This window comes from Xiphophorus couchianus, chromosome 14 (assembly GCF_001444195.1).
Source record: "Xiphophorus couchianus chromosome 14, X_couchianus-1.0, whole genome shotgun sequence".
NCBI classification, from domain to species: domain Eukaryota; kingdom Metazoa; phylum Chordata; class Actinopteri; order Cyprinodontiformes; family Poeciliidae; genus Xiphophorus; species Xiphophorus couchianus.
In genome coordinates, this window is record NC_040241.1 from 541,130 (window position 1) to 556,785 (window position 15,656).

General features: G+C 39.3%; 1 protein-coding gene across 9 annotated transcripts in view; it reads right to left on the bottom strand.

Moving 5' to 3' along the window:
• The window catches only part of ablim2 (actin binding LIM protein family, member 2), a 111,731-nt gene that overhangs the window by 34,883 nt on the left and 61,192 nt on the right, over nucleotides 1–15,656 (bottom strand). For all 9 annotated transcript variants that reach the window (XM_028037772.1, XM_028037775.1, XM_028037774.1 and 6 more), the window contains exons 3-7: nucleotides 13,946–14,129; nucleotides 9,551–9,663; nucleotides 9,273–9,399; nucleotides 8,206–8,299; nucleotides 263–350 (exon numbers count right to left, since the gene is read on the bottom strand). In XM_028037772.1, coding sequence (XP_027893573.1) covers nucleotides 263–350; nucleotides 8,206–8,299; nucleotides 9,273–9,399; nucleotides 9,551–9,663; nucleotides 13,946–14,129 — 606 coding nt within the window. The remainder of the gene's footprint in view (nucleotides 1–262; nucleotides 351–8,205; nucleotides 8,300–9,272; nucleotides 9,400–9,550; nucleotides 9,664–13,945; nucleotides 14,130–15,656) is intronic.

A 15,656-nucleotide genomic window follows, 5' to 3' on the forward strand; every position in this document is an offset into this window, starting at 1 on the left:
AGACTGGACAGGACCTCAGCAGCTATGCCAGCAGGCACTCAGAGAAGATGACTCCTTTTGTCCATATTGTTCTGAGATTTTAAGGCTCTTCTTTTCTTTTGTTATGTTGGTTGTATGGACCCCTGGAAGAATAGTCTCTACTATGGCAGATTCCTTGGAATTGCTGACCACTTTGTTTTACTGTTTGTGGGAAGAAAAGGGAAATAAAATGATAAAAACGGATCCAAAAATGTGAGTCCAGCATGTGACAGCCGCCCCTCACCTTGCAGATACATTTCTTCTCCTTCTCCAAACATCTGCTCACAGCGAGCGCATCGGGCACATGTGGGGTGGTAATGCTTCTCCCCAGCCTGTTGACCAAAAGAATGACATTAGACTGGTGCAGTGGTATATTCAGAGGAATCACAAATGGAATGCTACTATACCCATTAAAAATTCTCTCCTAACTTGTACAGTATTCTTATTTTCTAAATTCCAATTTATAGATATCAAGGCATTGTCTTTGACTGCCAAGGTGAGGTGCACCGTGCTATTTGAAATAGATTTCTTTCGATTACCAAAGCAAATTCATAGAAACAAGACTAGAGAGATTTGGTCAATATGTTTTATCAGTCACAAGGTGGAGCTATTGTACAGCAAAGACAGCAATGTACCAGTGTAATGATTGCAGAAGCAAGAAAGTAAAAACTTCCTTTGGCTGCATGAATGCAACTACATGTTCAAACTTTCCACCAAGGTCCTTCGTAGATCATTTCAACGGCCTTTCTGTGACCCTCCATTTCTCATGACTCGTATGTTTAACGCAGGGTTGTCATGTGCTGGCTTCACATCTAGAAGTTAATGGGAATAATATTGTGTCAGAAGTCTGAGGAAAATTGCTATGGATATGATGGATTTGTCAGTTATATTCAGACTTGGAGATATTTTTTTAACCACTGGGTTCTATGTTATGTTATGTATGTATGTGTGCATGCGTGCGCGCGTACATATGTACTCTGACTGTTAGGTGATCTGGAGGTAAAAGTATAAACCGATGTGTCCAGGATGTATTGGGTCTGCAGAGATGTTGGCTGCCCTTCTCCTGAACTTAGACTGGTGCAAATCATGACTGGAGAGAAGATCAGCCTTGATGATCATGATATAATGAGATCTGATATTTTGTTGGAGCTTGGACCTGTCCTGTTTTGTGGATGAGCCAAACCACTACAGTGATGTATGAATATTGTACAGACTGAATTATGGCTTCATGAATTGTTGTAAGTGTTATATCCCTTAAAGTGTGGCGATATGCTTGTGAATTTCTGTATGCAAGTTCCTTTTAGTAACAATTCCAATAGTTCTTGTGAAAATGAAACCTGGAACATCCTTTAACAAGGAGAGTCTTTGAGGCTTTTCATTTTGCAAGGTTTGCTCATTTAAAGGTAAAACAAGTAAAGGCAAGGAAGAACACACCTTTCTTAAACAAAAAACAAAAAACTTCACCGTTATAGATTATAGTGTTTGGTTTAGTTTTGTGACAAACTAAACCAAACACTCATTTGTCATATCCATCATCAGGCTGATGCAGTCAGAACACAGGCCTTTGAACTCACTGGATATTGTGCTCAGATCCCCAATCAATGCTTCAAATAAAAAATAAGGCTTTTGAGTAGAATTCCTAACATCTCATGATCTGCCTCTGATTCTGCTGAACCACAGTGTCCTCTCATTAGACAGACGATAATCCAATGCCTCTGCTCTGTTTGCAGAGACAAACTCATGCTGCAGTGAATTTGTCTATTCATAGATTTTCTTTCTCAATCAGAGGTCGCGTTAATGGAATATTTTCCGTATTTGACTGTTTTCCTTTTTAAACGATGGGAAAATTTAAAGCCTGTCCATCATTTGACAGGTTATAATTAACACCCTTGACTGGTGCACATGATGGGCAGATATTATAGACTGTTGAAAAGTTATGGACAGGATGCTTTGGAGCGTCTGGTTCAAATGTGCATGACGCCTTTAATTCCAGTCTCCATTACAGACCAGAGAAAACTAAAGAGAATGCAATGTTGGTAGTTTATTGTGAGGAAATAAATAAAAGTGCAGAAGTTATTTAGACCATAACATGCGCACTGCGCTGCACAGCTAATGCGGACGCGACTCCGCCACTGCGAAGAATTAAACTGAACTCATCCTGCAGTTTCAAGCGACGCTCAGGAGGAACGCGGCAGACGTAACACCTGTCCATTTCGGGGAAGTGAAACCACGCAAAAAAAAAAAGATCCTTGTAAAAGCGTACGTCTGGACATAGGGCATAGGGTAAAAAACTTGCGGAGTTCAATTGATCGGTTTGGATCAGTCAGATCCAACTGACTGATGAACTAGTGCAGATGCGACCAGGAGAAATTTGTGAGGTTGTGCGTTCAGAACCCAGCGGGGTGAAGTGCTGGTAATTTAAGTGGAGCTGTTTAATTTAATTTATTATAAGTTATTGGGGCCACAGTCAGTGGTTTGTGTCACTAGGAGAAAAATTTAGATGAATTTATCTGCTTTATGTATGAGGGGATCTGGATTCACGGTTCAACTAGGTGAATATTAACTAAACCGCATAAAAATGCAGCTAAATAGCCTAATGTTAATATGATTATAATGTGAAAGGTAAAAATTGTAAATTACCAATTTCTTTTAATGCTGTCCGTCAAATAACACATAACATAAAAGTCTAGCGCAACCTCTGTCATCACGCATACCTAGAATAATTATTCCAAAGAAAATGCAAATTAGGAAGTTGAAATACTTAAGCATAATGATACTTGACACTGGCTGATGTTTAAAAAGCAAGTAATCAAAGAGCGACATTTGATTTCCTAGATACTGATTGTACTTCTAAGAGCATTATAAGGATTATAATGTCAGCTTCTGCTGTAGTGCTAAGATGGTTTCCAGGGGTGCTGTGGTGGTGCAGGGGCAAAACACGACCCACATATTGAGGCCTTAGTCCTCGTGGCTGTGGTCGCAGGTTTGATTCCCGGCCTGGCGACATTTGCCGCATGTCTTCCTCCTCTCTCATTACCCTGTTTCCTGTCAAACTACTTTCAAATAAAGGCCACTAGAGCCAACAAAACCTTTAAAAAAAAGATGGTTTCCAATGTATGTATTATTGGATATTAAGGTAGGTTTAATGTTTGAACTACTGCTGTATTACTGGAGACCGCTTTTGGAATTGAGAGCACTTTTTGATGGTCTCGATTTCATTTGTACTCCGTCTTGTCTCAGTCTCTGACATTTTCAAGAGCAATCAAGGCCACAATAAGGGAAATATTACTTATTTGCAAGAATATTGCCCAATTTATTTATTTGCATGCTTGCTTTCATTGCATGTACCAATTCAACTCCAAGCAAGCTATGTATAAGTTGCTTGCTAATACATAGCTAGTAAGCTAGCTAATGTTGGCAATCTGCCTCTGTACCAACATTTTGGGGGAGCTGGTTTTTGTCTTGACCTGGTTTCGCCCTACATCGGTTTTGATCTCTGGCCCTAAAAGTCTTGGTATTGTTTTGTTTCGGGTTAGGTGACATTGGCTAGTTTGATAGTAAAATATGATAGTAAAATATTTCTAAAAGGAATATCAAATATTTACAGATTTAAGCTATTTGTCCCTAACCTCCACAGTACACTACACTTTCTTTTGTCATGCTTTCTGTTGCAAAAAAGAAACACTTCATAATAAATCAGTGCATCATGAAACTAAGTAAATTTATATCATTCCTGGCAAATTTTCTTGCTCTCTGCTCTCACCCATAATTTCAACAACTCCATAGAGACAAGCCCTGCAGTGAACTCATTAAATCCGTCAGGGGGGGGCGTGCTGTGGTGGCGTAGTGGTTAGCGCGACCCGTATTTGGAGGCCTTGAGTCCTTGGAGCGGCTGTCGCGGGTTCGACTCCCGGACCCGACGACATTTGCCGCATGTCTTCCCCTCTCTCCTTCCTCGTTTCCTGTCAGCCCACTGTCATATAAGGGACACTAGAGCCCACAAAAGACCCCCTGGAGGGGTTTAAAAAAAAAAAAATCTGTCAGGAATTGCTCTGCTTTGCTGCATCATCTGAGCTGAAAAAAACAGCAGAAATCAGGAACACCAATGCCCTGTTTCTTGGGTAACATACTGTTTAGTGCTTGTCTGAAACAAATGGATAGCAGATGGAGAGCGAAAGCATTCGGGGACAGATAAGCGCTGAAATTAAATGAGCAAAGAGACTGTAGGTCAAGGTGGAATTGGGTCGACAGGTCTGGCACTTGAAAATCCTCAGAAGGTACAGGAGGCCATGCAAAGAGTTCATATTTGAACTACAGTAGATTAAGACTGAATGATGGATAGGGCGTAAGAAGAGAGGATGTTGACTTTGAAACACTGAGATACCAAATGGACGGAAAAGGTTTGAATTTTAAACATGGAACATATGAGTAGACAGGAAAGTAGATACTACCATTATCAAATCCTTCCTTTGTTGAAATCCAAGCCTGCACGAAGAAGAAATTGTTTCCTTCAAAAGTCCTGCAGGGCTGATCTTTCAAGTAAAAGTAGAAATGTGAAACTAAAAGCAAATGTGGCATGATGTTTGGCAGACCCACTGAGTCCATCCCTTTCCCATCACTACTTCCTAGCACCGTGCTCTGTACACCTCCACCTCTACGTATCTCCAGAGGGAAGAGACTATTTAGGTGAGGGAACAGACTCACTTAAACTAATAAAACAGAGTGGAGCTACAGACTGGGGCATCCTTTCCAACATTCAATCCACATGAACAAAACATGTTCATGTAAAGTGAGGTGTATCCAAGGGTGTAACTTTGTGTTGCAAATTGGTGGGGACGCATTGTGAGGAAGAGTGGGTGGGGATGGGGGAGTTAAGAATAAGACCAAAACTTAAATCTGAGTAACAGTCATGTTCAATAACTCAGTATAACTACATCCTGATGAAGCTTATCATATAAACAATACTTTTTGAAAACAAAAACATTTTAGCAGGAATTAAGCATACTAAGAAATGTAAAGATGTTCAAACATAAGTCATCCAATTAATCTATAAAACATCTGTCACTTATATGTATGTACACTCAGCATCCCATCTTGACAGAAAAAAACAAAAATGTAGACATTTCTGCAAATTTATTAAAAAAGAAAAACTGAAGCATCACCTGGTCATAAGTATTCAGACCCTTTGCTGTGACACTCATATTTAAGTTAGTGATAGAATTACTGAAAAAAATAACTTTTCAGTCATATTCTGATTTATGGAGTTAGTGTGTATATTTGCTCAATGCTTGCCTACATTTGAAAACAGTTGCAAAATTCAGCTCATGTCGTCCCCCCAACACGGCGCTGCCTTGGGTGATGGTCCATGCCAGAAAACACCACTGCACGTCACATCTGTGTCTCAGCTCGTCAAGATTTTCAGTGGGATTTTGTTTGGGGCTAGATGGGGCAGTTGGGATGTAGAGTGACCATCAATATGCATTGGATATTGCCTCGTCAAGATGGCGGCCCTCGTCAAGATGGCGCCGGCCCAGCTGGCTGCCTGCAGATGCAGCTCCCGTCGTGTGTGTTTGTCTGTGTATATTTGCTGTAACCGATTAATGATCCGTGCTTGAAGAACCCATGGATCATCAGTTGGGCTTTCCACAATGGCTGGATGTGGTTCTGTCGATGTTCTCCGTGTTCATCTCCTACTTATTATACTCTTGGTTGCGGAGAACCTCGCCCAGCGGAGTAGCGGCATTGTTTGCTCGCATGAACGGCTGATTGCGCTGTGTGGGCCTCTGCTGCTGCCCGGAGACGGGCCTGTGGTCCCGGAGGAGTTACGGAGGAGACGACGGGGCTGTGGGTCTGGAGTTAAACGGAGGTAGAAGAGGAGACGGCGCAGGCCAGCGATACCGGCGATTATTGTGGGGAACGTGAGGTCTTTGGGAAATAGGACAGACGAACTCACGGCGCTGGTTAGGACCCAGAAGAAGTACTGGGAGTGCAGTATCTTCTGCTTCATGGAAACCTGGCTACACTCACTTATTCCGGAATACAGCGTGGAGGTTCCTGGATTTTCCTTGGTTCAGGGGACAGGGACTTTTCCAAGAGTCGGAAGAAGAAGGGCGGCAGGATTGCACTTATGTGAGTGAGAGGTGGTGTAATCCCGGCCATGTTAACGTGAAGGAACAGATTTGTAGCCCGGACATTGAACTTCTGGCTGTGGGAATGCGGCCGTGTTATTTACCGAGGGAGTTTACGTCCGCCATTTTGATCGCTGTTTACATTCCTCCATCAGCTGATGCAGCGGTGGCCTGTGACGTCATCAGCGCTACTACAGCCAAACTCCAGACTAAACACCCGGACATTGTTATTGTGTCTTGTCTCTTGTCTTGTCTTGTCTTGTCTCTATGCTGTAACTGCGAAGTAATTTCCCTGCTGGGATGAATAAAGTACTTCTATTCTATTCTATTCTATTCTATTCTATTAGCCTCCACGGCTAGTGACATGCACCTGGGGATGGTGGACGCCTGTATATGTCGTTATGTCCACAAAAGCATATATGGTTCCAATGCAGGATGAGCAGTAATCTGTCGCAAAGAATAGTTCTAGCCCCCATATTGCTGATCTAATTTCTTTAATATGTGGCTTAAGTTAAATATGTGAAAAGTGCCAATGTTTGGACATGTAAATTATGTATTCTCTCTGGATGTAGATATATAAACAATTTGGTTTCTGTCAGTTCTGTCAAGATGCAATAGAGGATTAAATAAATGTCTCTTTTATAATGGCCAATAATATAATTGTTCCTAATTGCTGCTGTCGGAGAAATGGTTAACAAATTTTGACTCCTATGCTTTATATAATATTTTATCCTATTTTATGATTGCTTTCAATATTGCCACGTTCTACAAACAAATGATGCAATTAGTCCAGGGACGTAGAAACCCAGGAGAACAACTTGAAACCAATTGTATTCTTTTTCTTTTCCATTCTGTCAGCTTAACGTCACACACAGACCTGTTGCCAAGGCAACTTTCAAACAACAGCTCCAGGAGTTGAAGGAGCAAAGATTAAGTTCAAGTGTATTAGGAATTAACATAAGAAAAAACACACTAAAAAATTCCCACACAAAGAAATACCAAAACAGAACATTCAGCCCGCTACAGATTTCTGTTTTTTGAATTTTCAGGCTTGCTGTTTATTTTGCGATCATTAAAAAGTAATTGCCTGAACTCTTGTGGTGGTTGATTAGCTAATTTAAACACCTGCTCTACTGATAATCTGCCACAAAGTAGATGTGTGGGTTGATTTATTTTTGTACTAACTGAACCGAAACACACTGAACTATGCAGCTTGGGTATGTTACGATTGTCAAAGTTAAGCTACAGCATAGTTAACCTACTCTCCACTTTTTATGCATATTTTTTTAAATTAAAACCTTTTACTGACATGCAAATTGTGATTTCCTTGGATCTTGTTATCTTGCTGTTGTAACGTTGACAATTAATAGCAAAACATTGCATTCCTTTATTAGATTCTTTGTTTGTTAATTTCCTGACCACCGATATTCCTGACTCAATGCAAAGCAGTAGTCTTGTGGTGGAGACATGTCCACACCAAACTTTAGGTATACCAATCTCCAGGTAGAAAATATAGATATTATTTAATTTTTGATGCACCCAAAGCATGGTATGGAACTATAGCAAAATTAAATGAATGGCAAAATAATTATTTTACATATAGTAAATATTTTTTTAATAATTAAATAATAGATTTATGTACTCATCACTAATTTGACTTATTTTATGATCCATTTAATGACTTATTTATTCATGTCAGTCTGGCCTTTCATAGAACTAATTAAACAAATAAATTCTATATTATAAATACTGAAATATTGATACATGCCTTTAAGAGATGTAATAAATTCAATTGCAATTAATGAATGTTTTAAAAATAATGACGTTTATGTTATAAGTTTCTTCTGAACATGTTCTTTCTTGTGTATAGATACCTTTATTTTTTATCCACTATAATATATTTATTTATGCACTTATTTATTCACATTATATATTTATGATAGGTATACATAAATATATAACGAGTGACTAATTTTTTGAATCATAAAACTTTGACACTCCATAAAAAGGAGTGGGAAACACGCTGCACAGAATTTTCATCATATGAAAAACAGCATACCTCCAGAACCTTCCCAGTGATGTACTTCTTACAGCTCTCACACTGGAGGCCAAACATAGCATGGTAATCCATCTCACAGTAGGGGATCCCATCTCTGTTTGGACAACATATGAGAAATTATCTAGAGACAGCAGAGAGCAACAGACATGCTTAATATCATACAGATAATCTAGTGTCTAACATATCCAACCAGGACACTTTGTTTTGACACTTTGCCAAGACAAAGTGTCCTATCTTGGCATTTCAGGTATACCACATGCAGAAATAGTTCCCTACATGTAACAAGACAGCATTTCAAAAAAGATGGAGATGGATGGAGATTACTTGATTGAATCAAGACTGGATCTGGCATCAAAGTAAACAGGTCGGATTCATGAAATAACCTGTATATGTACAAGCTGTAAGCATTTGGATTATTGGATTTGTGTGAGAGTGTGTTTGTGTGTGTGGCATAGTACTTGACACATTGTAAGGACCGTTTTTCTAACACGAAATACGTTGTGGGGACACACTGATCCATGTGAGAATCAAAGCCTGGTCCACAGGAGAAGTGTTGTTTTTGGGTTAGGATTAGGCTGTAGTGGTGAATGGAAGTCAAAACAAAGTCCTGGTAAAGATGAAGGAAAATAATATGTGTGTTTGTGTGGTTCCATGGCCAACACAGAACTCCTTTGTTTTTTTCATGAACACAAAGGAGCTGTTTGCCACCAGAAGTCTGTGTGACCCTTTCTTGAAGACATTTTGTCAATCTGGTGAAGGAGCTAATTCATTCCTAGTCACGCTCAGCTAATAGCAGTTAGAAGGAACATATTACAGCAAATTTTACATGTTGCATTGCTTTTAGTTTATAGTCTGACTGTCAAGGGATATGTTTGATTTGGAGATGCCAGAAACCTTCTGGAAATCTTCCAGCTGAGCAGTGGTTCCCAAAACATTCCAGCTTCTGACACACAAAATAAAATGCAAGAGAGTCTTGACACCAACTCTTGGTTGAGCACAAAAACATTTTTACAGAGTCAATTAAAAAGAGGGTCGCTGGACCTCTGTTAATAGCCAGAGTAACTTACTTGCTTATGTACTCAGCATTGAGCACCTTGTTGCACACTTTACACTTGAAGCAGCCCAGGTGCCAGTGCTTGTCCAGAGCAACAAGAGACTGTTCATTCTTGAACTCCCTCCCACAACCACAGCAGTCTGCACAGAGCACATGTAGATGAAGATAGAATGAAGATAGCTTCAGTTTCATCATGGAGTAAAAGTGATATCGGACATTATGGGAAAATTCAAGTTCATGGGGTGGGACACAGAGTTCAGGTTTATGACAGGAACTGGAATCAGTACTAACTGTGAACAGCCTGGATGGGTGCCGGGCTGTTGGCAGGCAGAGGCTGGGTACATTTCTGGCAGATACACTCTTTTCCATTAAATGTCACCCGATCACCAGCTGGGAATGGCTGCCTGAAAACAAGCAAGACATGTAAAATCAGATGAAAGATTTCACTGGGGTTGTGTCATGTGACAAGAGTTAGGTTTGTAGTTAAGAGAACAAACCCTGAACCCTTTACTCCAACCAAGGTATTTGTCAGGTCTGGGCCTTGGAGAAATTGATTGTTCAGTAAAACTCCCTGATATGTGGCAGTGCAGTCAAAAACAACTCTGATTTTCTTCTTTTTTGTATGATACACTCCCTTTGCTATGATGTCATACATGAAGGTAGGCCTGTCACAATAACAAATTTTGCTAAGCGATTAATTGTCTCAAAAATTATTGCGATAAACGATAATATTGTTTGAAGACCTTTTTACACTGATTTAATGGAAATGCATATAATGCAATAATGCATGTGATTTCCTGCCAAAGATAGATACACTTTATTTTCAAAAGAACACTAAACACTGGAACTGATAAACAAAATAAACAAATCAACCAAAAATAAAATGGATTTTCAGTCTCCATTAACAAAAAATGTACTTGATAAAACTAAACAACATAAAGCCAAAGTGTAAATAAATACTGCATTCAACCAAAAGACTGCAGATTATAAAGTCTGTATATTATGTTGCCCTGCAATAATCATTAGATTTAGATAGATAGGGCACATCCGACTACCTGAAGCAATAGTTCACACTACACGATTTTTTGCCCCGATTTTCCCCTTACAACAACCTTAGAACCTTGGCCGTTCTAAGATTGTCGTAACCGATCATCCTGCAGTGTGTGGTGTGTTACGGTAGATCGTCGTTGCTGCTCTGATCTAAATCAGAGGTTTTCACCGACTGGGAGCTTAACTCAGCCTGTTGAATGTGACAGGTAGCCAATCAGAAAGTACGGATTCTCCTCCGTACTTTCTGAGGGGAAATTACGGAGAGGAATCCCAAACAGCTGACACGGAGCAACCCGAAGTCCAACAGACATTGGAGATGATATGTGGAAACAACATCAACATTTTGTTTATTCAAAGAATATAGAAATGACAAGGGGAGGAGTTGGAGCAAAATTGCTACCGCAGTTGATAAACCCGGTAACTTTTCAGCTGTTCTTCATTAACGTGACATAAATAGGTTCTAATGATTTTCATTCAGTCAGGACTTTACGCTGACACTAGCCACATGCATTGCAGGTAGATTGTAGTAAAGCATTGATTAATGCCTGGTTTTAAAATTAGTTCACTGGACTTGTGGCCATTATTTTGTGCCCATTGTTGGACACCACATGGCAGGATCGAACCGTTATACCTAGGATTTCTGTCGGCTAATGTGTGGTCTGTCAGGTTTTGAAAATGGGCCGACAATCGGCCGACAGCTCTAAGATCGTATAGTGTGCGCTGGGCATTACACTAAGGAAATGAGGAAGGGAGGAGTCAGTGGAGAGCACCGGAGTTGAGCCTTTTCTCATTCAGTGTCAATAACAGAAAGAGAAAAAGGCCGGAAGAAACGATAAAGCCGATAATTAAAATGAGGTCGATAGTTTTCATTTATCGTGCAATTAACTGATTTGTTGTTTAGGCCTACATGAAGGCTTTATAGTCAGCATGAAACTCAGATTCTTTATTAATCTTTTCTTGAGATTGATGGCTCTCTGCTCAGCTAGACTGCAACTTGTTCTTAAATGAGAGACTTATATAGTAATGTCCGTCGATGAGCTGACAAGACTGATCGACATCTTTCATGAACTGCAGATCATCTTGTGACATCTTGTGACAGGAATTTCATGTTGTGTGAACACTGAAGGTAGGTCAATTTATCTTTCCTCTTCAAATCCACTGACTTCCAGTTCTGACAGGATGTGACTATGGACAAGCTTCTCCTGTCCCATAGTTCGGAGCAAAATGTCCGTCTTTCTGCCTCTTAAGTTCAGTGCTCTTGTGATCTTCTCTGTGCAAAAAGTCACTGAACTGCCAGAATCTATAAAGGCATATTTCTCAATTATCGAGTGCCTTTCTTGGACTTGAGCTTTACAGTAACAATGGCCAAAACACCTTCTTTGCTTCCAGTCTCAGTGTATCAACACATCTCCTGGCCTATGGCACTAGTGGCCTGAGTTTCAGATGTGCTGTTTCTTCTCTTTTTACGTGTAGGATGCTTGGACAAACATAACTGACATGTCAATCTTCTTGAACAATCTTTACTCAATGGATTTCAATTTTTTCCTTGTGTGCTAGCTTCTGGAACATTTCACAGTTGTCAAGAGTATGATTCTTGTCAGAGTACAAACAGTTATTCTGAGATACTTTGCCATTGTCAGTCTTTATGATTTGGTTTGACTGTGAAAATTTCTGTTTTTCTGTGTTAACACTTGTAGCAAAACTGCTACTTCTTGGAGTACTTTCCTTTGATTTCCTCACAAAACAGCTTTTTTCTCTTTGTTTTGTAGATAAGTCTATCTACATCTTGTGACATCTTAGATCCATTGTTTGGTGATCATCTTAGATCCATTGTTTGGTGATCACCAAACAATGGATCTAAGATGATCTTTGTCTGTCAATGTAATCTACCAGATCTGCGCACCTTGCTCTTCTTCCTTTGGTCTCCTGCATTTCAAATGCCACATTATACCATTGTTCCCTCATCTTATATGGCAATTTGGGCAGAATGGCTCTCACATTTGTTGGATTATCCTTTTCTTCCATATAGACAACATCTTGCATTGTGTTTTGACAACCAATCAAGAAGAGAGAATAAGCGTTTAAGCCCTTAACATTGTCTGTCTTTATCTGTGGCCATTTTAAAACCTTTTCAATGTAAGCCATGGCTATTTTTAAATTATCGCCATATTGCTGATAAAGCAGCTGTCTGGCTTCTCTGTAGCCTATCTCTAGGGTCATGTGTTCATGCTTCTCTCCAGGTCTTGAGGCTCTCCAAATGTATATTGCTGCCGTCAGTGTTTTTTCTAATATATTATAAGGCTCAACAGGAAGTAAGCTTTTCAAAATAAAACTAAGTTTCACAATAAAACTGGCCTGAACAAATATTAACCCTCTTTACTAAATATGACAAAATTTAAAAAACAAAGCATTGTACAAATCATTTAAATATTTCTTATGTATAGCTCTAACAAATACTTTTGAGGACTGTTGATCAGATGCAATGAGGAATTACTTACATTTGTACAATTATTCAATGAACAAGTACATTCATTGACACATTGACACAGGGATATTCAAATGGCTCGAATATCCCAGATGGAAATTACATTGTTGTCTACAGAGGAGGGTGTCTCAAGAAAGAGGTTGCGCTCTCTCCATGACTGTTTCATTAAGGTAAAATAGAGGATGAAGGGACGGAAGTGTGTCCCCCAGGGGGTCTGCACTGTGTGTGAAAGGTGTGTATGAACACGAACGCCCCTCAATAACATGACTACAAATTGACTGTGGTTTAGAATGACCTAGCTAAAGTGCAGAAACAGACAAGACTTGAAAACTGATTTCACAGACACTCCATCAAATTTGACTCAGTTTGAGTAATAGTGTAGAGAAGAATGAGCAACATTTTAGGCTATTTATGTTGAAAGATTATACTAACCTCAAAAACAGCTGTATTTGCAGCAACAGGTGGCTATGCACGGTTTTGAGTGAATGGAGCTATATAAAGACAATTCTAAATAATTTCTTTGTCAAAAAATATGAAGGCCATGTAATTTTCCTTCTACTTTAGAGATATGTGCCACTTTGTTCTGGTCTGTCACATTTCCAACAAAATACAGGGAAATTGACAAAAAGTACTGGACATGACAAAATGGGAGACGATTAAGGCATAGGAATATTTTTGCAATCACTGCATGTCAAATATTCTGAAATGGAATTTGTGAAAAAATAAGATTGCCTCAAAACATTGTGAATAATGAAACCAAGGAAATTGAACAATGAGAATAAACAACTGAATTATTGATGATCAGCAGAGTCTTCCCATCAGCGCAGACATACAGTTAAGCCTATTGCCTTCCCACAAGCAGTGCTTCCTTTCTAACTCTGACTTCTGTTCATGTTCCTCACAATAAGCACAAGTGTTTTCCCTCCACAAAAGGGATACTTGTTTAAAAATAAATGCACTGAGGTTATATGATCACATTACAAACCTTGAATGCCACATTGGAACATTCACGTCAGGTTCAGCACAGGGTAAGTACAACATGCCCTGAATGGTTCAGGAAGCTGTAGGCTTAGAAGTGTGATCTTACTCCAAATTTTTTTCACTTTAGAATTTCTTTAATTGAAATTCTACTTCCCAACCTTTGCTCTTACTTGCATGAGGCGCAGACAAAGCAACGGGGATGGTAGGTCTTCCCCAGAGCTGACACCACCTCCCCCTCAATGAAGTCCTGGCAGCTGAAGCAGCGGGTCCCGTACAGCTTCTGGTAGTCCAGAGTACAAATGTATTCACCTTGGCGCACAAAGAAGCCTCCTTGGGCAAGTTCACAACCACATACTAGGGGGAAAAAGCACAGGAGAAAGAGAAAATGTGAGGAAGAGTTACTGATATTTGGAACTCATAACACCCAAATTGGAATAATTTTTATTCCATTTCACTAATAAACTGTAATAAAATGGGTGGACTGTTATCTTTGTTGTGTTTTTATCCTCCATACTTTATTAGAAGAGAAATGGCTTTAGTTTCTTGATTCTGAGTTTACTAATTAGATGACTTAACACACAGCCAATTTTTAACTGTACATATAATTCTAGTTCAACTGAACAGTTTAGTACTACTTTGTGTGAGTCATATAAAGCCCAAATCAAATACACTGAAGTTTGTAGTTTGCAAAAAGGCAAAATTTAACTTTTTCAAAACCATGGACTTGGCCTGAAAATTTGAACAAACCCCGCCCCCTTGCTCTCTGCTGTGTCATGCAGCCCTTCCTCTACAGCCCCTCCCCCTCACAGAAAACTAGCCTAAACACACCAGCTATTAAACAAGGCTCCACAACGGCGGATAAACAACTATGGCATCGGTAGGTATCAACGTTATGCTTTACGTTTAAAAAATAGTCCGTTCATATTTTAATATTTGCTCTTTTTATAAGTTATAAATTGCTAGTAAGCTAACATAAAAGCAGCTACAGTGTGTAATTATTCAATGTTTGATAAGGTTTGCTAAATACCTAAGCAACATGTCAAGAGTTAGCAGTTAAAATTTTTCGCTTTTCACGTTGTGACATTTCATTTGTGTGGTATGCGACTAGAGTTCTGATATGAAATCCATGGGCTACAATGAGGAAATTACACAAAGAGTGACAGGCAGTAAGAAGAGGAAGCCATGTGCGTGGAGCATCAGGCAGGGCAGGTGGGAGATGGGTCACAGGTCACGGAGTCGGTCCAACTCCTGACCATCTCAGCAAAGGTTTTGACGCCATGTATAAAAATGAGCTTTGCGTCACACTATGCGTAAATATATGCACGCTGTTTCCCTGGCGTGAAAATGCACGTTTGCCACTCAAATTTTTTCTGTGAATAATATCAAACTACAAAGCATCAAAACTCACCTAAATACACTGAAATCTGACTACATTCAGTTATTTAGACCAAGAAGCATCAAAACTGATGTTGTTTTCATGATTTTAATCTTTTATTGTTTAAACGTAAACGATGAAATTGAACTGCATTTATCCTCATACAGTAATCTAACAGCACACAAAATAAAGAAAATAAAAATAAAAGGATGTAAAACCTCACTCGAATGTAAGTAATATTTTTCCTCAGTTTTTGTTTCATAAAGATGTAACTCATTGATCTGTGTGCTGAAGCGCATGAAATGCATCGCGGGCCGACCCAAAGCTTAAGCAAACTAAGTGGCTGCTTAGGGCCCAGGGGGCACAAGGGGGGCCACTAAGTGGAACTGATTTTTATTTTTTTTTTTTATGATTTCTATGTGATTATATGAACAAAATCACATAAATTCATTCTAAAGTTGTGATTTTTTTTTTTACAATAATATATACATTATTTGATCATGTAG